This window comes from Phycodurus eques, chromosome 6, assembly GCF_024500275.1.
Source record: "Phycodurus eques isolate BA_2022a chromosome 6, UOR_Pequ_1.1, whole genome shotgun sequence".
Taxonomy (NCBI): domain Eukaryota; kingdom Metazoa; phylum Chordata; class Actinopteri; order Syngnathiformes; family Syngnathidae; genus Phycodurus; species Phycodurus eques.
The window spans coordinates 16,922,001-16,941,867 of record NC_084530.1 but is presented as its reverse complement, the minus strand read 5'-3'; the positions used below and the strand labels follow the sequence as shown (position 1 = coordinate 16,941,867).

Genomic DNA, 19,867 nt, shown 5'->3' with positions numbered 1-19,867 from the left:
CAGATTTGAACCCAGGTCCTCAGAACTGTGAGGTAGACGTGCTAACCAGTCGTCCACCAAGCCGTCCTCAACAATGTTATTTATTAATAATATTTAATACTAATTATTAATGCATAGCAAGTTTATTTTAGAAACAAGATAATGTCATTAATATGGCATCATCAACGCTAAAGGACTTGACTAATATAACATCAATATTCCACCACTTCTTCAATCTTCACCACTAACATCATCAATAATCGTCTGTTAAAATGACAATCAATATGCAACTGTTTACATCATCAATAACTGACATCTTTACTATGACATTAATGAAATCATCAATATTCAATTTGTACTAATATCACATCAACATTTGAGTTTTTTTCTAATATGACATTAATATTCAATGTCTTTGTCAATATGACATCATCAATTGCGTGTTTTCGTTTTGCATTGGAAGTGCTTAGCCATTGTACCTAATTAAGTGTCGGTTCTTGTGCATGTTCTTGTGTAGCCGTTGCCTGGCACAGCCGCACCCCCGCGGTGCTCCACATCCTGAGTATCTCCTGCGGCGTGTGACCGCTCACCACCATCAACCTCCTGTCCACGCACACAACCTCGCCACGCTCCTTGTCATCGTCGTGGTCGGGGCGGACGAGGAGCGTGGCGAAACCCGGGTGCTTCTGTGGGACCAGACCCAGCTCGCGGAGGCACAGGCCCATGTAGACATCGTGGACCGGGAACAGAAGGACGCGTCGCGAGACGTTGTGAAGACGTACAGCCACCTCCCCGGAGAGCAGAAAACCCCCGGACGCAGCGTAGGGCGGATACGCTCCTGTGAAAATGCTCGGCGGAACGAAGTCCAGAAGGCCCCGGTCTCTGGGTGGTCGTCCATCGTTGATGACATCACCGATGAACAGGAAGTTGCTGCTGGCACGCGGCAGAGTCTCCAGGAAGTCCAACACTTGGAACGTGTTGATGAAACTGTCGTCATGGGCCTCCAGGACAAACCGGGTCCACGGACAATTGCGATGGAACCACTGCAGGAAGAGCGCCTCCTTCAGGCTCGAGTTGAGGGGCGTGTCCCTGAACTCCCATTGGAGCAGGTCCCGGTGAAGCGCCGCCTCCTTGCCCAACATGCCTCGCAGGTCTGGGTAATGGTCCTCGGGTGACATCTGTCCCAGCAGGAAGACGGTGGCCACTGTGCGGTTGGCCAGGACGCCGGCGCGGCCCCACGTCTGGCGGATGGCCTGCCGCCGCCCGAAATGTGGCACCAGAGACTTGACGGCAAGCAGCAGGAAAAGATCCGGCGGCCTGCCCCTCGGACCTGGAGCCTGAAGCACACTGGACTTCCTGCAGTGGATGTATAGCAGAAAGTCCTGGAGGCGGCGAGGCAGTGCATTGTAGTCCCAAACCTGCTGTTAGAGTTAAAAACAAAAATCTTAGGAGCCCTGGATAAGCTTAAACAACCCTGTAAAGTAAATGTAGATATTTGTTTCTCAAAACAATATACAAATTTGAAGATAACTGCTGAAAACGTGCCAAGACTGAGAACTGTGTAGTAGTAAATTGTGGAGATATGTCTAGCGTTAAACTGTTTTTTTACAAGTTTTTGGGGGATGGGCTAAAACGGCACACACTTGGCGTCCAGCATGATTTTTCTCTCCCCCACTATAGAAGAACTGTCTTGAGCAGTCATGTCAGGAACGCGTTACTCTAATTTGACAAGGACTTGAAATTAACACCTGCCAACCCGACATTTTATCTCCCTTCCAAGGAATTTACCTTACATAACAATTTACCTTACATAACATCTTTTTTGACTGACACATTCGCACAACATCAGCCAAGCCATTTCCCCCTTTTCTTAATGGCTCCGCCTTGGTCAAATGACATGGAAGGCCTGCCGCACACTGCGAACCCGATTGGACCCGACCATTGCATATAAATAAGAGTTGCTGACGCAACCCTGCACATTGAGTGACTGGATATACAGACCCTTTCCAAAAAAATTGAATATCATGGACAAATTTATTTATTTCCATAATTCCATTCAAAAAGGTAAACTTTCATAGATTATAGATTCAGGGCCCACAATTGAAACAATTCAAGTATTTGATTATTTTTGCATAATTTGGGCTTCCAGCTCACAAAACCCACGAAATCAGGAATTTAAAAAATTTGAATACTGTGAAGAAATCAGCCCAAATTTTGCAGGCCATAAATGTTTTAAACTGAGTGTCACACACATATCATCTAGTAAACTCAAAGCACCTTAACAGGTTTCCCCAGGTGTCATTAAATTGCTTCATTTTGGTTCAATTATCTCAGTTGAGTTCAATATTATTATTATTATATATTGGGGAAGACTGCAGACTTGACAATTGGCCAGAAGACCATCATTGATACCCTTCATAGGATGGGTGAACCACAAATGTTCATAGCTCAGGAGGCTGGCTGTTCACAGAGTGCTGTGTACAAGCATATCAATGGAAAGTCTAGTGGAAGGACAAAATGCGGCAGCAAAAGAGATGCTTGTGGGCTTCAGCGGATTATCAAACAGAGAAGATTCAAGAATCTAGCAGAGGTCCAGAAAGAGTGGAATGAGGCGGGAGTCACAGCTTCAAAAACCACCACATTCAGACGCATTTGGGAGATGGGCGACAACTGTCGGGTTCCTCGAGTCAAGCCACTTCTGAGCCTGAGCCAACGTAGGAATCGTCTCAACTGGGCCTAGGAGTAGGACTAGACTGTTGACCAGCTGTCCGAGGTCCACTTCTCCGATGAAAGTAAAGTGTGACTTTCAAGGTTCAAGGGTTTGGAGGAAGACTAGTGAAGAACAGAACCCATGCTGTTTGAGGTCCAGTGTGAAATATCCACGCTGAGTCATGAGTTGGGGTGCAATGTCCAGTGCAGGTGTTGGTAAACTGCTTTCTTAAATCCATGGTCACCGCAACAGTCTACAAGAATGTTTTAAAGGAGTTCATGATTCCTTCTGCTGAGGATCTGTATGGAGATGCAGATTTCGTCTTACAGCAGAACCTGGCCCCTGCCCATATCACCAGAAGCACCAAAACCTAGTTTGATGCCCATGCCATCACAGTGCTTAACTGGCCAGCCAACTCGCCGGATCAAACCCCTATTGAGAATCTAATGGGTATTATCAGTAGGAAAATGAGGGGCACCAGAGCAAAAAAACAAAGAAGAACTAACTGCAAGCATCAAGGAAAAGTCTGACTTGTTTCCGGTGAGGATTGGACTCCACCAACGCTGCCCTTTGTCACCGATTCTGTTCAGAACTTTTATGGACAGAATTTCTATGCGCAGCCGAGGCGTAGTGCCGGTCCGGTTTGGTGGCCTCAGAATTGCATCTCTGCTTTTTGCAGATGACGTGGTTCTGTTGGCTTCATCAAGCCGTGATTTCCAACTCTCACTGGAGCGGTTCGCAGCCGACTGTGAAGCGGCTGGGATGAAAATCAGCACCTCCAAGTCTGAGTACCATGGTCCTCAGTCGGAAAAGGGTGAAGTGCCCTCTCTGGGCAGGGGGTGAGATCCTGCCCCAAGCGGAGGAGTTCAAGTATCTTGGGGTCTTGTTCACGAGTGAGGGAAGAATGGAACGGGAGATCGACAGGCGGATCGGTGCAGCATCTGCAGTGATGCGGACTTTGTATCCGTCTGTTGTGGTGAAGAAGGAGCTAAGCTGAAAGGCGTAGCTCTCAATTTACCGGTGAATCTACGTTCCTACCCTCACCTATGGTAACGAGCTGTGGGTCATGACCAAAAGAACAAGATTCCGGATACAAGCGGCCAAAATGAGTTTCCTCCACAGGGTGTCCGGGCTCTCCCCTAGAGATAGGGCGAGAAGCTCGGTCATCCGTGAGGGGCTCAGGGTAGAGCCGCTGCTCCTCCACATCGAGAGGAGCCAGCTGAAGTGGCTAGGGCATCTGATTAGGATGCCTCCTGGACACCTCCCTGGTGAGGTGTTCTGGGCACGTTCCACTGGGAGGAGACCCTGGGGGGTGACCCAGGACGTGCTGGAGAGTCTATGTCTTCCGGCTGGCCTGGGAACACCTCGGGATCCCCCCAGAAGAGCTGAATGAAGTGGCTGGAGAGAGGTAAGTCTGGGCGTCCCTGCTAAAGCTACTGCCCCCGCGACCCGACCTCAGATAAGTGGAAGAAAATGGATGGATGGAACAAACCTTTCCAGGACATTAAAATGTTTTGGAAAGGGTCTGTATAGATGCCATGAATAGCGAGCCTATATAGGAGTTCGATGCTATATGGACAATATATTGTAATTTCATCACATTTCTTAAACCATAAAAAGCTCGATTCATAGTTAAGGAAGAGGCAGGTTCCTAAAGCAACCTGCAGCCTGGAGGCTTTGCTTACTTGTGATGCAATCGGAGATCGCTTTAGGGTTAGGTGTTCGATATTTACGTGTGTGGGGAAAGCCGACGACTACCGAGTCGTGACTCTAAATTGTGATGTGAAACGGAATGTAGCTAATCAAGAAGCAACCTGACTGTAGAACACGAAAGCAGCCGTAAATAAAAACAAACATGTCCATTCTAATAAATAACGTAATAAATATAATTTTTCCTAGCATTTTAAAGAAGCAATTTACATGATGTTTGGGTGATGTGTTGATGTACAAAATGATGACACCAATATAACATAATACCATCTTCAAAGGTAACTCAAGCATGATGGCATTTTCTGCAAAGATGTCATTTTGGAGATGCGAGGATTCCGCCCTACGGCGACCATATGTGAGACTTCCAGTTCGCTATGATCACACACATCACCTGCGTGACAACTCTGCGGTCCGCTTCACACGAGTCCCGAGGCCCGATGAAGTTCAGCCGCCGCTGCTCGGTGTTCCAGAAGGATGGGCCCGACCAGTTCCCGGATCGAACAGAAACCAGCTTGAGGAGTCCGCTTTGGTCCTGGCGAAGTTTCCAGCTAAGAGTCGCAAGGATGCAACACACCAACACGTTGAGCAGCAGCATGGCGCAGAGCAAACACCAGCTCCTTCGCACCAAAGCCGCCACGTTGATGCCCAACTGCAACTGAAACGCACGAGGTCTCAAGGTCCATGCTTGAGTCTGGAGAAGACCTCCAGGAGGACTTCTTGCTGCTTCACCGACTCCAGGAAACAGGGGAACGTTTGGGAACATGGCGACGTCAACTCACATCCACCAACTGTCTACTCCACATCATCAACACAGACAATGGGTGGCATTCTCCCACGCTTCCCTGCGCTGGGCCTGACAGGAGTCACACGCTTGCAATCAAGACGCACACACACGTGACACCAAACACATGCTAATGGTTAGGTCAAAATGGCATGGACGGCTAGGCAGCATAGTTGAAGAGCGGTTAGCACATCTGCCTCGCACAGGCAAGAGGTTCGGGGCTCAACTCTCGGCTTCCTGGAGTTGGTATTTTGTCTCCGTGCTTGCGTGGGTTTGTTACTCCCATTTCCGAAAAACATTCGACAAAAGTCAGCTTTGAAAGACTCCATCTCACCTGCAGAAAATAAATGGATGGCATGGCCGACCGCTCCAAAAGTACAGTACATACGTTGCGCCATCAAAGACAACAATGATTGGTCGCTTGGACATTTTTATTAAAGACACGTGACAACAACCGTGAATCTGATTGAGCGTACGAAAGACCACCCAACTAGGCGCATGCTAGGACTTTGTCTTCAAGGTCCTCCAGACTATTTATTTAATTTAAAAAAAAAAAAAAAAAAAAAAAAAAAAAAAAAAGCACGTAAAGGCCAATGTGGAGCCGCAGTGTCGCACGGGATGTCTCCGAGTGGCAACCATGTTGGCATACGCAGCAGCCATGTTGGATTTGAACGTGTGTGGGAGTCATTTTGGATATGGACAGAAAATAAACACAGTCAACTAGGTATGGGCAAGTACCGATACCAGGTATCGTACCAGCCTTATTTCAAAGTACCGGGTACTCATACTGGCGATACCAGCAACCGATACTTAAGGCAAAAATATATGACATCAAGGACGTCCTCCTCGCCAGTAGTTGGCGCTACACTGCGGCGGTTTGACACATCGGCAAATCATCAGAAAAGAAAGGTCTTTGTTCACAATCTATCATGTTCAGTTCAGTACTACGTATCGGTAAGTACTAAAAAGTAAGTACTCAAACCGGTATGTATCACTCTGAAAAAAAGTGGTGCCAAACATCCCATAGTCAAAAAAATATATATTGACGAAGGGAAGAGTTGGCCCGGTGGTCATTTCTCTGACCTTCTGTCTCCGTGCGTCAAGTGCCCTGAACGACACCTTCAACGGCGGCCTGGATGTCAGCCATCTTTTTCAGCATGTGCCGTATGCTGTGGTCGTTCATCTCCAGACACACAAAGTCCGGCTCCTGGAAGACAAAATCAGCAACAAACTGAACTCTCGCATATGCGTGTTTCAGCATTTGGGGGAAGGAGGATTTGATCGAACTTCCACCAGAAACTATTTGCTATGTAAACCAAACTCACTCACTGTCAGCCCTCCACGCTTGATACTATTGGTATATATAGTAGCTGCCTGTCAATGTCAGTGAATGAGTTGAATAAATATTTCTTTCCTCTTAGTAATTGCAATGAAAATAAAAAAATATAACTTACTTTCCTAAAATCAATAATTAATTAATTAATCAATAATTTTACCCACTACTACTGGATTCCCAGTTAATTCCCATGGAACATCTTGAACGAACGAAACTGGTAAGTAAGTCATGGTACGACTGCAATCCCCAAACGCTCACCTTGCCGCCGCCGCCGCCCAGCTCCAGCTCCAGCAGAGCGACAGGACCGCTGGGGGGCGGCCCCCCGCGACCCACCGCCGTCTGGAGGTCCACCCTCCATGACAGGCCCCTGAGCGTGGGCTCCCAGCGGCTTTGCGCAAGAAGAAGGCTTTCGTGGACACGTCCGCGCTGGGCCTTCCAGAAGCGGGCCAGGGCGGCGGCCTGCTCTGGGGTGACGCCGCCAGCCCCTTGCTTGCGGGTCTGGGCTGTGAGGAAGGCCTCCAGCTGGGCGTGGTCCATGTCAGCCGTGGCCATGGACTGTGGGCACAAAATGTCACTCGAGGTCATTTAATTTTTTCAAAATGTCAGATATGACTTAATTGATAGTCAATGTCTTTACTAATAACATTGACAATACCTCTTTACTGACATTACTAATACAGTACTCAATGTCTTTGTTATAATTAATAAGAGATCACTATCCCATGTCTTTACTAATCATCCATCCTCAATGTCTTTGTTAATGTTACATCAATATTCAATGGATTTAGTAACCATGAATACACGTACTTAAGTCACTATTCTAATTAAAATGACATCAACATGTCTTTACTGACATCAATACGCACGATGAATTTATACATCACCAATATTCACGATGATGTATTTATTAATATGACATCGTCAATACTCAGTCTTTGACAATACTCAGTCTTACCATTTTCATCATTCATACAGTACTCAATGTTTTTATTTTATGACATCATGATGTATTTGCTAATATGACATCATTAATAGTCTGTCTCTACTAATATGACGTTAATTAATACGTGAGAGTGTTTTGTTGGAGATTTTCTGACCATAAGCAGCGCCTTCATTTTGTCGTACAAAGCCTTAAAGTGTTGCTGTGTGGCCTCGGGGTAAAGTTGGCTTTTCAACATCTCCTCCGTCACGTCGCTGTTACGGTAAAATATTTGCTGGGCGACGCCGTTGAGCAGCGCGCCCAACGACGAACTTCTGTTTGCCTCTGCTTCCGCCATCTTGGCCTCTTCGTCTTCCACCACGGGCATCACGTGACGAAGAACAATGACCTCAGGGTCCCGGGGCATTGTGGGAGTTGAAGTTTATTCTTCTACCGGCCCAACGAGTTCGTCTTTCTTGACGGCTTTAGGGTGAAACATTACACGCGAAGCACTGAATAAAATGTACACTTGAAGGTACTCATATTTGATATTTATAGTATAAAAATATATACCAATATCACATGAAAGTTGATACAATAAAATGTTTTTGAGCGAAATACAAAAATAAAGATGAAGATGAGGCTTGATTGCATAAAGCTTTAATGCTGAGTAGCTTTTGTACCATTTTCAAGCTTTTTATCTTTGTGGAGTTAGCATGCTGCCATTAGCTAATCATCTAGCAAACAGGTTTATGGTGGCTAAACATAAATTGACTTCGTCACATTGTTGTCCTTCATCAACCTCTGCCCTGCCGTCCTCTTTGCCCCCTTGCTCATTCTGCCCCTCTTCCTCTTTGCCCCCTTTCTTGTCCTGCCCCACCTCTTCTTTGCCCCCCTCGTATTGTCCCACCTTCTCCTTGCCCCCACCCCTGTCCCCCTTGCACTTCCCCACCTACTCCGGGTCGCCCCATTCCTGCCCCACCTCCTCTTTGCGCGCCTCCTTGTACTGCCCCTCTTCCTCTTTGCCCCCTTTCTTGTCCTGCCCCACCTCTTCTTTGCCCCCCTCGTACTGTCCCACCCTCTCCTTGCCCCCACCCTTGTCCCCCTTGCACTTCCCCACCTACTCCGGGTCGCCCCATTCCTGCCCCACCTCCTCTTTGCGCGCCTCCTTGGCCCACTGTTTTCAACTCTGCTATTGCCCCGCCTAGTCCTTGCGCCCACGCTTGTCCCTCTCTTACCGCTCCACTTGTTCCTTGTGCCCCTCGTAATGCCCCTCGTCTTCTTTGGCCCACTGTTTGCCACTCTCCTATTTCCCTGCCTACTCCTTGCGCCCACCCTTGACCCTCTCTTACTGCCCCGCTTCCTCGTTGTGCCCCAATTCCGTGTCCCACTCGTACCGCGCCGCCTCCTCCTTGCCGCACGCTGTCCTGCCCCGCTTCCCCCGATTCGCCGTCCTTCTTGTAGCATTGAGGGGTGACCTGCCCCCCGGCAGAGCAGCTGATGCACTCCATGGCGCTGTTGTCGTCTTCCGGCCGGTCGCAGCGGAAGATCCTTCCCAGGCCGCCGGTGCCCAGATGTCTTCCCAGGTTCACCAGGGCTCTGGTCAGCTGGTCGACGGGTATGGAGGTGCCCACCCACAACGTTTTGACATTCAGCAACTTGGAGAAGACGACGACGTGTTCCTTCCACTCCTGGATGCGCTCCAGCAGCTTGAGGATGGTCAAGGCGTTCTTTTTGCTGGCGCAGCGGCTGGTGCAGGGCGCCGCGTACGCGTAGAACACCAACAGACCCGACTTGTCCTTATCTTCAGCCCAGCTGTCGAACCTCTCAAGAACCCGGTACTCGGCGTGGTCCGCTCGGTTGTCTTCCACGGCCCCGGGGCAGATCATGGCCACTTCGTGCCACGTCATGGACTCCCGGCCGCAGGCTTGCAGAACATCCTGCCACGGCACCTGCGATCTGGGACAACGCTGCACCACGTCAGGCCACCTCAGAAGAGTGGCGGCCACCACGTTGTCGCCCGCGTAGACGCCGCACTGCAGGATGGTGTTCTTCACGTTCTGCCCCAAGTCGGGCACTCGAGTGAGGTCGTACGAGTCCGGCTGGGCGCCGGGCGGGACGCTCACGGCCAGACTGAACATGGGCATCTTACTAACACAGTAAACACACAAAGTTAACAAAAGCGAGTGGATTCTGGCACATTAGGCAACATCAACACAATGTTCCAAATTATTACGCATACCGTATAGGATTTATGTTCAATAAACATCCAATCCAATGCCTTGTGAAACACTGCTCATTTCAAGAAAATCATTCTGCTAAATCATTTCTGTGTGTGTGTGTGTGTGTGTAAAAGTAAGGAAAGTATTCAGACCCCCTTAAATTTTTCACTCTTTTTTTATATTGCAGCCATTTGCTAAAATTATTCATTTTTTCCACATTAATGTACACACAGCACCCCATATTGACAGAAAAAAACTAAATTGTTGAAATTTTTGCAAATGTATTAAAAAGGAAAAACTGAAATATCACACAGCCATAAGTATTCAGACCCTTTGCTCAGTATTTGGTAGAAGCGCCATTTTGAGCTAAGTGTTTGAGTGTTTTAGTGAATGATTTTTCACACTTAGATTTGGGGATCCTCTGCCATTCCTCCTTGGAGATCCTCTCCAGTTCTGTCAGGGGGAACGCTGGTGGGCAGCCATTTTCAGGTCTTTCCAGAGATGCTCAATTGGGTTTAAGTCACGGCTCTGGCTGGGCCATTCAAAAACAGTCACGGAGTTGTTCTGAAGCCACTTAGGGTCTTTTTTTTTTTTTTTTTGAAGGTGAACCTTCAGCCCAGTCTGAGGTTCTGAGCCAACGCAATCAAAGTTGAAGGTCCTCAGAACTGTGAGGCAGATGTGCTAACCAGTCGGCCACCATGCTATTTATTATCATATTTCATTTAATTTCATTACATTTTTCTTATTCAGGGTGACTCAGCTGAGAGTTGGGATGGTGCCCCGGCACCCTCTATTGACCAGCCACCAATGGTGTATACAGGGGAAAAAAATGTGTCCTCCATTATCCCCTGATCCCAACTCCATGGAAACCTTAAATGAGATCCAGGCAGAAGCTACGCATGGACCTTTTCACACTGCAGTTAGCAGGATGCAGTGCGCCGTCGACAAACCCATTCATTGTGCTGCAAGAATGCGATGATGGAAAGTCATGTGGCGTTGTGGCACGACACGCAAGGTAGGCGTTTGGCGTCCTGGCGCCGTGCCTCGAGGTGGAAGGTGATCAACTGGGAAGCGCCGTCACTGTGACGTCAATAGGAGAGGTGTTGGCAGAGTGATTTCATAGTGCAAACAGCAATAGAACAATCCGCTACTTCCTGGTCAGCCACCAAGCAAACGCTTGCATAAATGGGCAAACCTCCGCCAGAGCACCGTTGTGCCTGCGCCCTGCCCCGCAGTAAGCACCAAGAAAACCAGGTGCAGTGTGAAAAAGCCTTTGCAGTTATTTAAAAAAAAAAAAAAAAAAAATGATGGTAGATTTGTGGAATAAAATCCTGAATATCACAAAAGCAATATATTAATATTGTCAATTATGGAAAAATATTTTCAATAAATTACAATCGGATTGACTATTTAAGAAAATGAGGAAGAATAACATACGCAGGTGCATCAAACTGGGGGGAAAAGGGGGACAACTGTCCCAGGGCTCTGAGTAGTTGGGGGGGCCCCTGGATGCTTGGCAGGAGCCACCACAGTCTGTGCCCCCACCCCCCTCCCCTCCCGTTTGGAGGGGGCCCTCCATGAAGATGTTGTATGGGGCCCCACAATTGGGGGCTACACCCCTGAACTTATGCCTCATCTTTTGGAACACCGTATTTTCCTTGCTCTGACACAGACACTCGGCCCAGTGCATGGTGACGATGTCATAAAGCGGGGACATTCTCTGCCACTCACCTTTGAACTTTGAACCTGCGGATGAGGAGAAGCAAGGTCATGTTAGTGTATTAGCATGAAGATGTACTTTATAGATGAAAAACTATCAGAAGTTTTGTCAGACATACTTGTTGAGAATTCCATCTACCAGCGTGGCCAATCGGTTCTGATCAATGGCTGCCGTCCTTGCTGTCGCCATGACGACCAACAGTGCCACAACCAGATGCCAACACACCGTCGTCATCTGCACTCACACAAACACAAAACGCATACAAAGCGCGTGTTATGGATCAGCATTAAAATGGAGTGCGCCAGTAGGAGTCAAAGTAGTCGTACAAGGAATAGTAATAGATAAGTAGAATTGGTAGTGGCGGTAGTAGTAGTATTAAACGTTCCACATCCACAAGCAATCAATACCTGTATACTGTACGTGAAAAAACACACACACAGAAGTTGAGTTGAGTTTAGTATGACCCCCTCCCACACGTTTCAGAATGAAAACGGCTTTTCCAGAATAAAAGGCGTAATATCAAGAGAATAAAGTGGGGTTTTAAAAAATCATTTGTCAAAATATGACCTTCTTACCGAGTTAAACTTTGACTTCAGAATATTAAGACTGTCTTGGAAAAATCCAAATTTATTCACGTAAGATTACATTTTTTAATCCTGACCAAATACATCTTTGCTCTTTTGAAGAGTACGACTGTATTCGTGTTTTCTTGAAAAAAATCCAACTTTATTCTAATCACATCACGAAGAAAAACAATTCTCTACAAAATATAAAATCGTGTAACATTATGACTTTTTTTCTGGAAAATAGTCGACTTTTAAATTCCCATGGTATTTCATAATAGTAGTAAGTAACAAGTAACATTTTGAATAAATTGTACTTGTCAGAGTAGTTTTAATAAAGCATACTTTTTACTTTTATTTGAGTATTTATGTTAAGAAGAAACAGTACTTTTACTCCTTTACAATAATCTACATGAGTCGTGACAGCCGCGCATGACTCGTGTTGACATTACAGACTACGGAAAACAACAGCTTTAACATGCAGCGTTGTTTTTTAACTGCCCAAACTTGGATATTTCAGCCCACTTCTAACTTGAGAAAACACCTCGCAGTAAGTTGCAGATGATTTTGCTGTTGTTTTGGATGTACATTTAGCAACATTAGCACAATTTTATGGTCACAAGTAAGTGTTAAACATGCAACCTCTGTGGTATATTCTGTTCTCTCGCTCTCTCTCACAGACACACACACAAGCCCACACACACTTTAAACTTTATTTAACCCGGTAAAAGACTAGTTAAAACAGAACATCTCTTTTGCAATGGTGACCTGGCCAAGAAGGCAGCAAGTTAAACGTCAAGTCCAAGTCAATCACATTCAAGTTTATTTCAGTTGTTTATTTTCACCTCCACTCCCAAAAAGATACACCGAAATAAATCAGTTGAGTTGTACAAATTCTAGGTCGCATTCGTTGAGGAAAACGTTTTAAAAGTGATTTATCTTGGTCAGAATTCTTTTACAACACAAAAACTTGGTATTTGAACAGGGGTGTGTAGACATTTTATATCCACTGCACCCTTGTTCCTGCTTTTGTAATCTGCCTGGTGAACCTACAGTATTGTGCTGTTGAAAAAGTAGAAACAATATCGTATAAGACCATTTTTTTGGAGCTGAACTTTCCTTCCTTTGTTGTTTTACAAAGATTTTGTTTATTATGTTTTCGACGAAGTGATATTGTTCAGCAATATCTGAATTTGCACATTCATATTTGGCCTAATGCGTTGCCGTGCATATTGTTAGTTATCCATGTACTCGTACACTCTGAGTCATAACTGTCTTAATAGTGAGGACAAAAGACTCGTAGTATTGTACAGAATATTATAGTTGTAATAGTAGTCGTCGTTGTGGTAGTAATAGGAGCAGGAAGGAAAATGTTCCCCTCTGCATCCACCACATGAAGACTGGATTGTATTTTCTCTGTTGGAGGCAGCACTTCCTCACGTCGGTGCCCAATTGCACTTCGTGCTAAAGCTGGCAATGCTGTAAACCAACACTGATCTGTGCTGAAACTGCAGCTCTGCTTACCCTTGGACCAGTTCCGCCCAATTGTTACGAGCAAAATGAAGAAATGATTGTGGATGTTGTCAGGGTGCAGCTTCACATTGAAAATCACGATCCAGCGCAAAAAAAAACATTGAGATAAAAAGACCAATGCAATTAAAGCGAATAATAAAAGTAACGATTACTTTTAATGTGTGATTTTTGGAGAGGACAAGAAGGCTTTTACCTGCAATGCTGGACGATGAAGATGAAGACGAAAAACAATGTTGCGCTTTTTGTGTTCTTGTGTGAAAGGAAGAAGGTTGATCTGGTGGGGAAAACAAGATCAAAGAAGGAAGTACCTGACCTTATTATCATATTTCATATTTCTCAACTTCTCTTACAAAACCTCGTCGTACTATTTTCATGGACAGATTATTAGGTACACCGATCAAGACAAGCATCACCATACAGTAACAATGAGGGCTATCATATATTTTAATATAATATATGATACTATATTATGACATATGATACAAGTAATATAATAAAATACATTATAAAATACATTGTGATGTAAAAAAAACAAATAGATACAGTAAGATCATAAATTGTATTATATTGTATTAGATGCGATTGGATAAGCTCCAGCACGCCCACGACCCGAGTGAGGAGAAGCGGCTCAGAAAATGGATGGATGGATACAAAAAATTAAATATCATGATAATGTACCATAATAAAATTACTAATTGTTAAACGTTTCCTATGGAAAGTAATAAAAATAAACATCACACCAGGATTAATGAAAGCTTTAATGCTGTTTGGTACAATAGCACTTCTTAGCATGACCACGTTAGCTTAGCATTTAGTGAGTAGAAGCTCAAGAGGTTCAGGACAAATCAGCTTCCTCACGTTGGTCGTCATCAACCCACGATGTGCCCCGCCCTGTCCACGAGGTGCCCCACTCCAACCATGAGGTTCGCCACTCCGCTCACGATGTGCCCCGCCCTGTCCACGAGGTGCCACACTCCACCGACGAGGTGTCTCACTCCACCCATTACGTGCCCTAACCCCACCCATGATGTGCCCCGTCCCGTTCACGAGGTGCCCTATCTTGGCCACCTCCTTGCCTGCTCCTGCCCCTCTCTTGTGCCCCCCCTCCTCGCTGGCCAATGGTCATTCCTCTCGCGCGCCACCTCTCCCTGGTTGGTAGATCCGAGGTGGGTGTCGCCCCTCGTGCCCTGGAAGCTTGTCCGTGACTTCTGTATACTTCCTCATCATGGGGGCCTCCATTTCCAGCGGATGTGTCCCTCGTCACGACGTCTTCTGTTCTGGGTGGCGGGGGGGGGGGGCGACATCACAGATATCACACTGACCCCCCACCGGACCCATGACTTTGCTTTTCATCTAGTCCTCCATCTCCACTTGTTGGGCACACTTCCACCCCACTGGAGCAGCTCACACACTCCACTCATTTTCAACACCAGATCGTGAGGCAGCTCGCTCCCTTGTCACCTTACAACAAGGCAAGCGCAGGGTGTCATATTACGCGATTGAGTATCGCATTCTAGCAACTGAGAGTCAGTGGAATAATAGGGCACTGCTCGATGCATTTTTATCCAGGACTATCCCCCGCCGTCAAGGATCATTTGGTCCCGCTAAACCTGCCGACCGACTTGGACACTCTCATCTCTTTCGCCGTAAAGATCGACAAGAGGCTTTTGGATCGCGAGCTGGCGGAGTTCGGCGGAGGGCTGGGTCACCGTGTACTTGGAGGACGAGCCTCTGTGACCAGCCAAACCAAGGCAGATCCCTTGTTGTCGGTCTCAATCCACTGGCTAGCGTCACCACGTATGAACCCTTGCAACTGGGCAGGTTCCGTCTCTCCCCTGAGGAACGTCAACGCCGGCTGAGGGAAGGGCGGTGCTTCTCCTGCGGGCAGTTGAGTCATTCCGTGAGCAACTGTCACGTCAAGGTTGCCGGTGCCGGTAGCAAGGGCATTAAGGAAGACCCTACCCTGGTTCTTCCTAAAGTGACACTATGCTCTCCTGATCAAGAAATTCAAACACCTGTATTAATTGACTCTGGTTCTGACGCAAACTTACTCAACTGGGCAGGTTATGTCATGGGGCAGCAATTGCGCCCAGAACTGTTTCAACCCTCCATGTGATGTTCAGGGCTATGTTTCAAATGACAATCCACAGACCCCATCTGGGGATCCTGATTTATCTCAAGTGCCCACCTGTTACCAGGACATTAAAGACATTTTTTCCAAGTCCAAGGCCAAATCCCTTCCACCCCACAGACCTTATGACTGTGCTGTTGACTTGCTACCTGGAGCCACACCCCCACGAGGGAGGTTATTCTCTCTTTCAGGGCCGGAACACAAGGCTATGAAGGAGTATGTGGATGAATCACTGGCACCCGGGATTATTCGCCCATTTTCATCCCCTGCGGGAGCAGGATTTTTCTTTGTGGACAAGAAGGACAAGACTCTGCGACCCTGTATCGATTACCGGGGTCTCAACGAGATAACTGTGAAAAACAGGTACCCTCTTCCTCTCATCTCCAGCGCCTTTGAGTTCCTGGAGGGAGCCAAGGTTTTCACCAAACTAGATTTAAGAATTGCATATCATCTAGTAAGGATAGGGGAGGGGGATGAATGGAAAACAGCATTGAACACACCAACGGGACATTACGAGTATTTGGTGATGCCTTTTGGACTAACTAACGCTCCAGCTGTGTTCCAGAACGTTTTCAATGATGTCTTGCGTGACATGATGAATGTGTACGTTTTTGTATATTTTGATATTCTCCACGGATGAGAAGACTCACATCATTCATGTCCGCTCTGTGTTGCAGCAGTTACTGCAGAATCAACTATATGTCAAGGCTGAGAAAGGTGAGTTCCACAAGGCGTCCGTTTCTTTTCTGGGGTTCGTGCTGGCTCCAGGTGAAATCAAAATGAACCCTTGCAAAATTGCAACGACAATGCACCAATGGCAGCTGAGGCGTCTTCTTCTACCCACCTTTGACCCTGAAACCTGCAGAGACACAAGGTGGAGGTCAAATGATGGAAAAAGTCTCCAAGTTCTCTCCCGCAACAAAACCAACAGAAGTCTTGTCAAACGTACTTATTGAGAATTCTGTCCACCACTTTGGCCAATCTGTTCTGATCGATGGCTGCGGTCCTCGCTGTCGCCATGATGATCAACAGCGCCACCACCGGGGGCCAACACACCGTCGCCATCTATACGCACACACACACACACACACACACGTACACGCGTACACAGAACGCAGACACACAACACACACACACATGCAAAACACATATCCAAACATAAAACAACACAGACGCAAAATACAACACATACATAACAGAACACAACCCACAAACAGACACAAAATACACACACAAAACACAACACACCCAGGGATAACACAAAACAAAGCACAACAGACACACAAACGCGCACACTGATTAGGATGAATTTTTACTTAGATATTGTATGGTTTTGTCATGTTATGAGTTAAATATGGATCCTGAACTGCTCCAGATGTGGCACAGTACAAGACACACTTGCGTCTTCAAGATGAAGAAACAATTATCATTAAAAATATGAATAAGAACAATTGCTCATTTTTGACGCGGAAACAAAAGCTTTTACCTGGTGAAGATGATGATTACTGCTGGAAAAGATTAATCTATGTCTCATTTTTTAAACGAGAAAAACCTGGCATTTGAACAAGGGTGTGTAGACTTAACAACCCCTGTATCTTTTGTTGACATTAATACACTACCGATGGTGACAAACAGCGTTATTAACAGTCGTGGTCCTTCATCTGGGCTCACATGGGCCGTGAGATGGAAGTACAAAAATGTCAAAGCTTATCTTTGTGTCAGTGCGGTTTAGCATTTGGGTCGTCACGGTGACATGCAGATGCTGCATGATGATAATTGACAAAGAAGAAGCTACAAGAGGAACAAGAGAAACATCACAAAGACAAACTTGCTTGTGACTTTGTTATATGTGCCACACGTTGGTGACGATTCTAAACTCTAAATGTCCCACCCAGCACCTGGTTGCGTTTTAAAGGGCCACCCGTGCAGACTCAGACCAGTCGGTGAAGCCAATTTGACTTCGGCACGACATTCAGAGTACTCATTGGTCTCTTTGTTTAGTTTTCAAGTCAAAGTTGCAGAATTTCCCGATAGTAGGTACTCCTGCTCTGACATGAAACAGATTTCTTTGCACATGCACGTTCCTTGTAAATCTTCTGCATGGTGTGAACTTTTGATGTTATAGATCATAGGTGTCAAATCCAAGGCCCGGGGGCCAGATGGGGCCCGCGAAAGTAAATCATGCTCGTCAACGTCCGTGATTTTTGCCAAAATCTGTACCCAAATTCCAAATTGTCATAATAAATAAACAATAATGTTGAGGTATGGCCTTTTTTTGTTACCAAACCCTTCTTCTACAGTAACTTAAACAATACTTGAACAAACTATTATCCTTGTCTTCTGATTTAAAAACTAGTTATCCTTCAATTTGTTGTGTAATGGTAATAATATGTTTTGGTGATGATTAAACATTTATATGAATGAATGGGGCGGCACGGTGGACGACTGGTTAGAGCGTCCGCCTCACAGTTCTGAGGACCGGGGTTCAATCCCCCGCCTGTGTGGAGTTTTTTTTTACTAGATGATATGCAATCCCCCGCCTGTGTGGAGTTTGCATGTTCTCCCCGTGCTTGCGTGGGTTTTCTCTGGGCACTCCGGTTTCCTCCCACATCCCAAAAACATGCATGAATTGGAGACTTAATTGCCCGTAGGTGTGAATGCGAGTGCGAATGGTTGTTTGTTTGTATGTGCCCTGCGATTGGCTGGCAACCAGTTCAGGGTGTACCCCGCCTCCTGCCCGATGATAGCTGGGATAGGCTCCAGCACGCCCGCGACCCTAGTGAGGAGAAGCGGCTCAGAAAATGGATGGAAGGATGGATGGATGAATGAATGGGTTCACTGTTTTAACGGCCCTCTGAGGAAAATCAGAACTACAATGCGGCCCGAGACAAAAAAAAAAAAAAAAGAATTTGACACCCCTGTTCTCGATGGATGTTGTTTAGTTGACCTTGCATTATCAGAATCACTAAATTCGCCAAATGCATCTAGTAGACACACAGGAATTTGACTTGGCAATCAATGCTAAAACAAAAACAAAACAGGACTAAACGGACATACAATGAAGGCACGTTAGCTGCAACAAGATATGTACAATATATACAGAGGAACCTCGCCTATTTGCAGGACTAGGGACTAGACCCGAAAGTGAAAATATGGAAATAATTGACACGCATTATAATTGCAGAGAATATATATGTATATATAAGCATTTTCGGGGTTGAAAAAAAAAATAATCAGCCAATAGGAGTATCCATGGGTGCTGAACCGCAGATATGTGGGCATCCACTGTACTTATTGGGTGATGTTATATTGTTGATACGATTTATGTAATATAAAATAAGAATAAATCCATATAAAAATGTTAAATATATTGTAGAAGTTCTCATTTATTTGCTTAGCTTGCATTAGTATTATGGACGATTTTGATAAAGGAAGATGTCTCGCCTTCAAGAAGATGACTCAGCAGGAATCATCAGAGAGAAGGACGTGGCCGGGACGTGTTGGTCCCATGTCTTCACCTTGAAACCCTACCCTTAGTGTGTTGTGTCTTGTAGCTTAGTACGTTATTTCTTGTAAACTTAGAAACCTCCCTATTTTCAAATAAATGCAGGAGCGACGGGAGAGATTGTTTAGAGCGTGTTGAGAGGCTGTAATCTGAACAATCTCCCATACGCCCTCCTCATGCGAAAAAGAAACCAGCGTCTTCATTCCTTTTTGTGTCTATTTTTTATAATGTTGGGTAAGATAAATCCAACATTAAATTGGTCCTTCGAGCCGGATTCGAACCAGCGACCTAAGGATAGAAATAGTCCTAAAAATAGAAATAGACCTAAAAATAGAAATAGACCTAAAAATAGAAATAGCCCGACTCAGATGTGCTGACCAGAGACTATATGGGTGTTGTGTTCAATCCATACTTACTTCTAGGGGTTCAGGGTGTCGGTGCCATCAGTTGCTGTGCTGCTTGTCAAGGAGAGAAATAACCTTGGGAAAAGGTATAAAGGTGGCGTGCATGTGGTCCTTGTCCTGATGCAACAGTTAGTGCCCTCCTGAGGGGAACCTGCTGAAGAGGTGGTACTCAGGCTCATTAACTGACAGCTGCCGTTGTCCAGTGAGCCTCTCTGCCGTGTTTATGATACGCTGCAGTCAATGCGGAGGCAAATCGCCGATGAGAGAAGGCCTTCCACGACGGTTCTGTAGAACCTTGACTAAACAGAGCTGGAAACGTTGAGTTTCCGTAGTGGCCTCAGATGGAAGGCCGCA

The 19,867-nt window shown here is 46.0% G+C and overlaps 2 protein-coding genes across 7 annotated transcripts; both read right to left on the bottom strand.

Moving 5' to 3' along the window:
* Positions 1–103: 103 nt before the first annotated feature.
* b3gnt2a (UDP-GlcNAc:betaGal beta-1,3-N-acetylglucosaminyltransferase 2a) lies at positions 104–5,753 on the bottom strand. 5 transcript variants are annotated; one of them, XM_061680501.1, is made up of 3 exons: positions 5,179–5,753; positions 4,791–5,054; positions 104–1,400 (listed from the first exon to the last, which is right to left on the bottom strand). In XM_061680501.1, exons 1-3 carry the CDS (start codon positions 5,203–5,205, stop codon positions 459–461), a joined length of 1,233 nt encoding a protein of 410 aa, XP_061536485.1. In that variant the 5' UTR covers positions 5,206–5,753; the 3' UTR covers positions 104–458. The 5 variants fall into 5 exon arrangements, with proteins under 5 accessions (XP_061536485.1, XP_061536486.1, XP_061536487.1 ...); XM_061680502.1 differs by having other exon boundaries at positions 4,791–5,048; XM_061680503.1 differs by lacking the exon at positions 5,179–5,753 and adding an exon at positions 5,066–5,172 and having other exon boundaries at positions 4,791–4,947.
* Positions 1,373–7,813, bottom strand: commd1 (copper metabolism (Murr1) domain containing 1). Of its 2 annotated transcripts, XM_061680505.1 has the most exons (4): positions 7,614–7,813; positions 6,775–7,071; positions 6,264–6,387; positions 1,373–1,400 (listed from the first exon to the last, which is right to left on the bottom strand). In XM_061680505.1, exons 1-3 carry the CDS (start codon positions 7,791–7,793, stop codon positions 6,280–6,282), a joined length of 585 nt encoding a protein of 194 aa, XP_061536489.1. In that variant the 5' UTR covers positions 7,794–7,813; the 3' UTR covers positions 1,373–1,400; positions 6,264–6,279. The 2 variants fall into 2 exon arrangements, with proteins under 2 accessions (XP_061536489.1, XP_061536488.1); XM_061680504.1 differs by lacking the exon at positions 1,373–1,400 and having other exon boundaries at positions 5,755–6,387.
* Between the last annotated feature and the right edge of the window lie 12,054 nt (positions 7,814–19,867).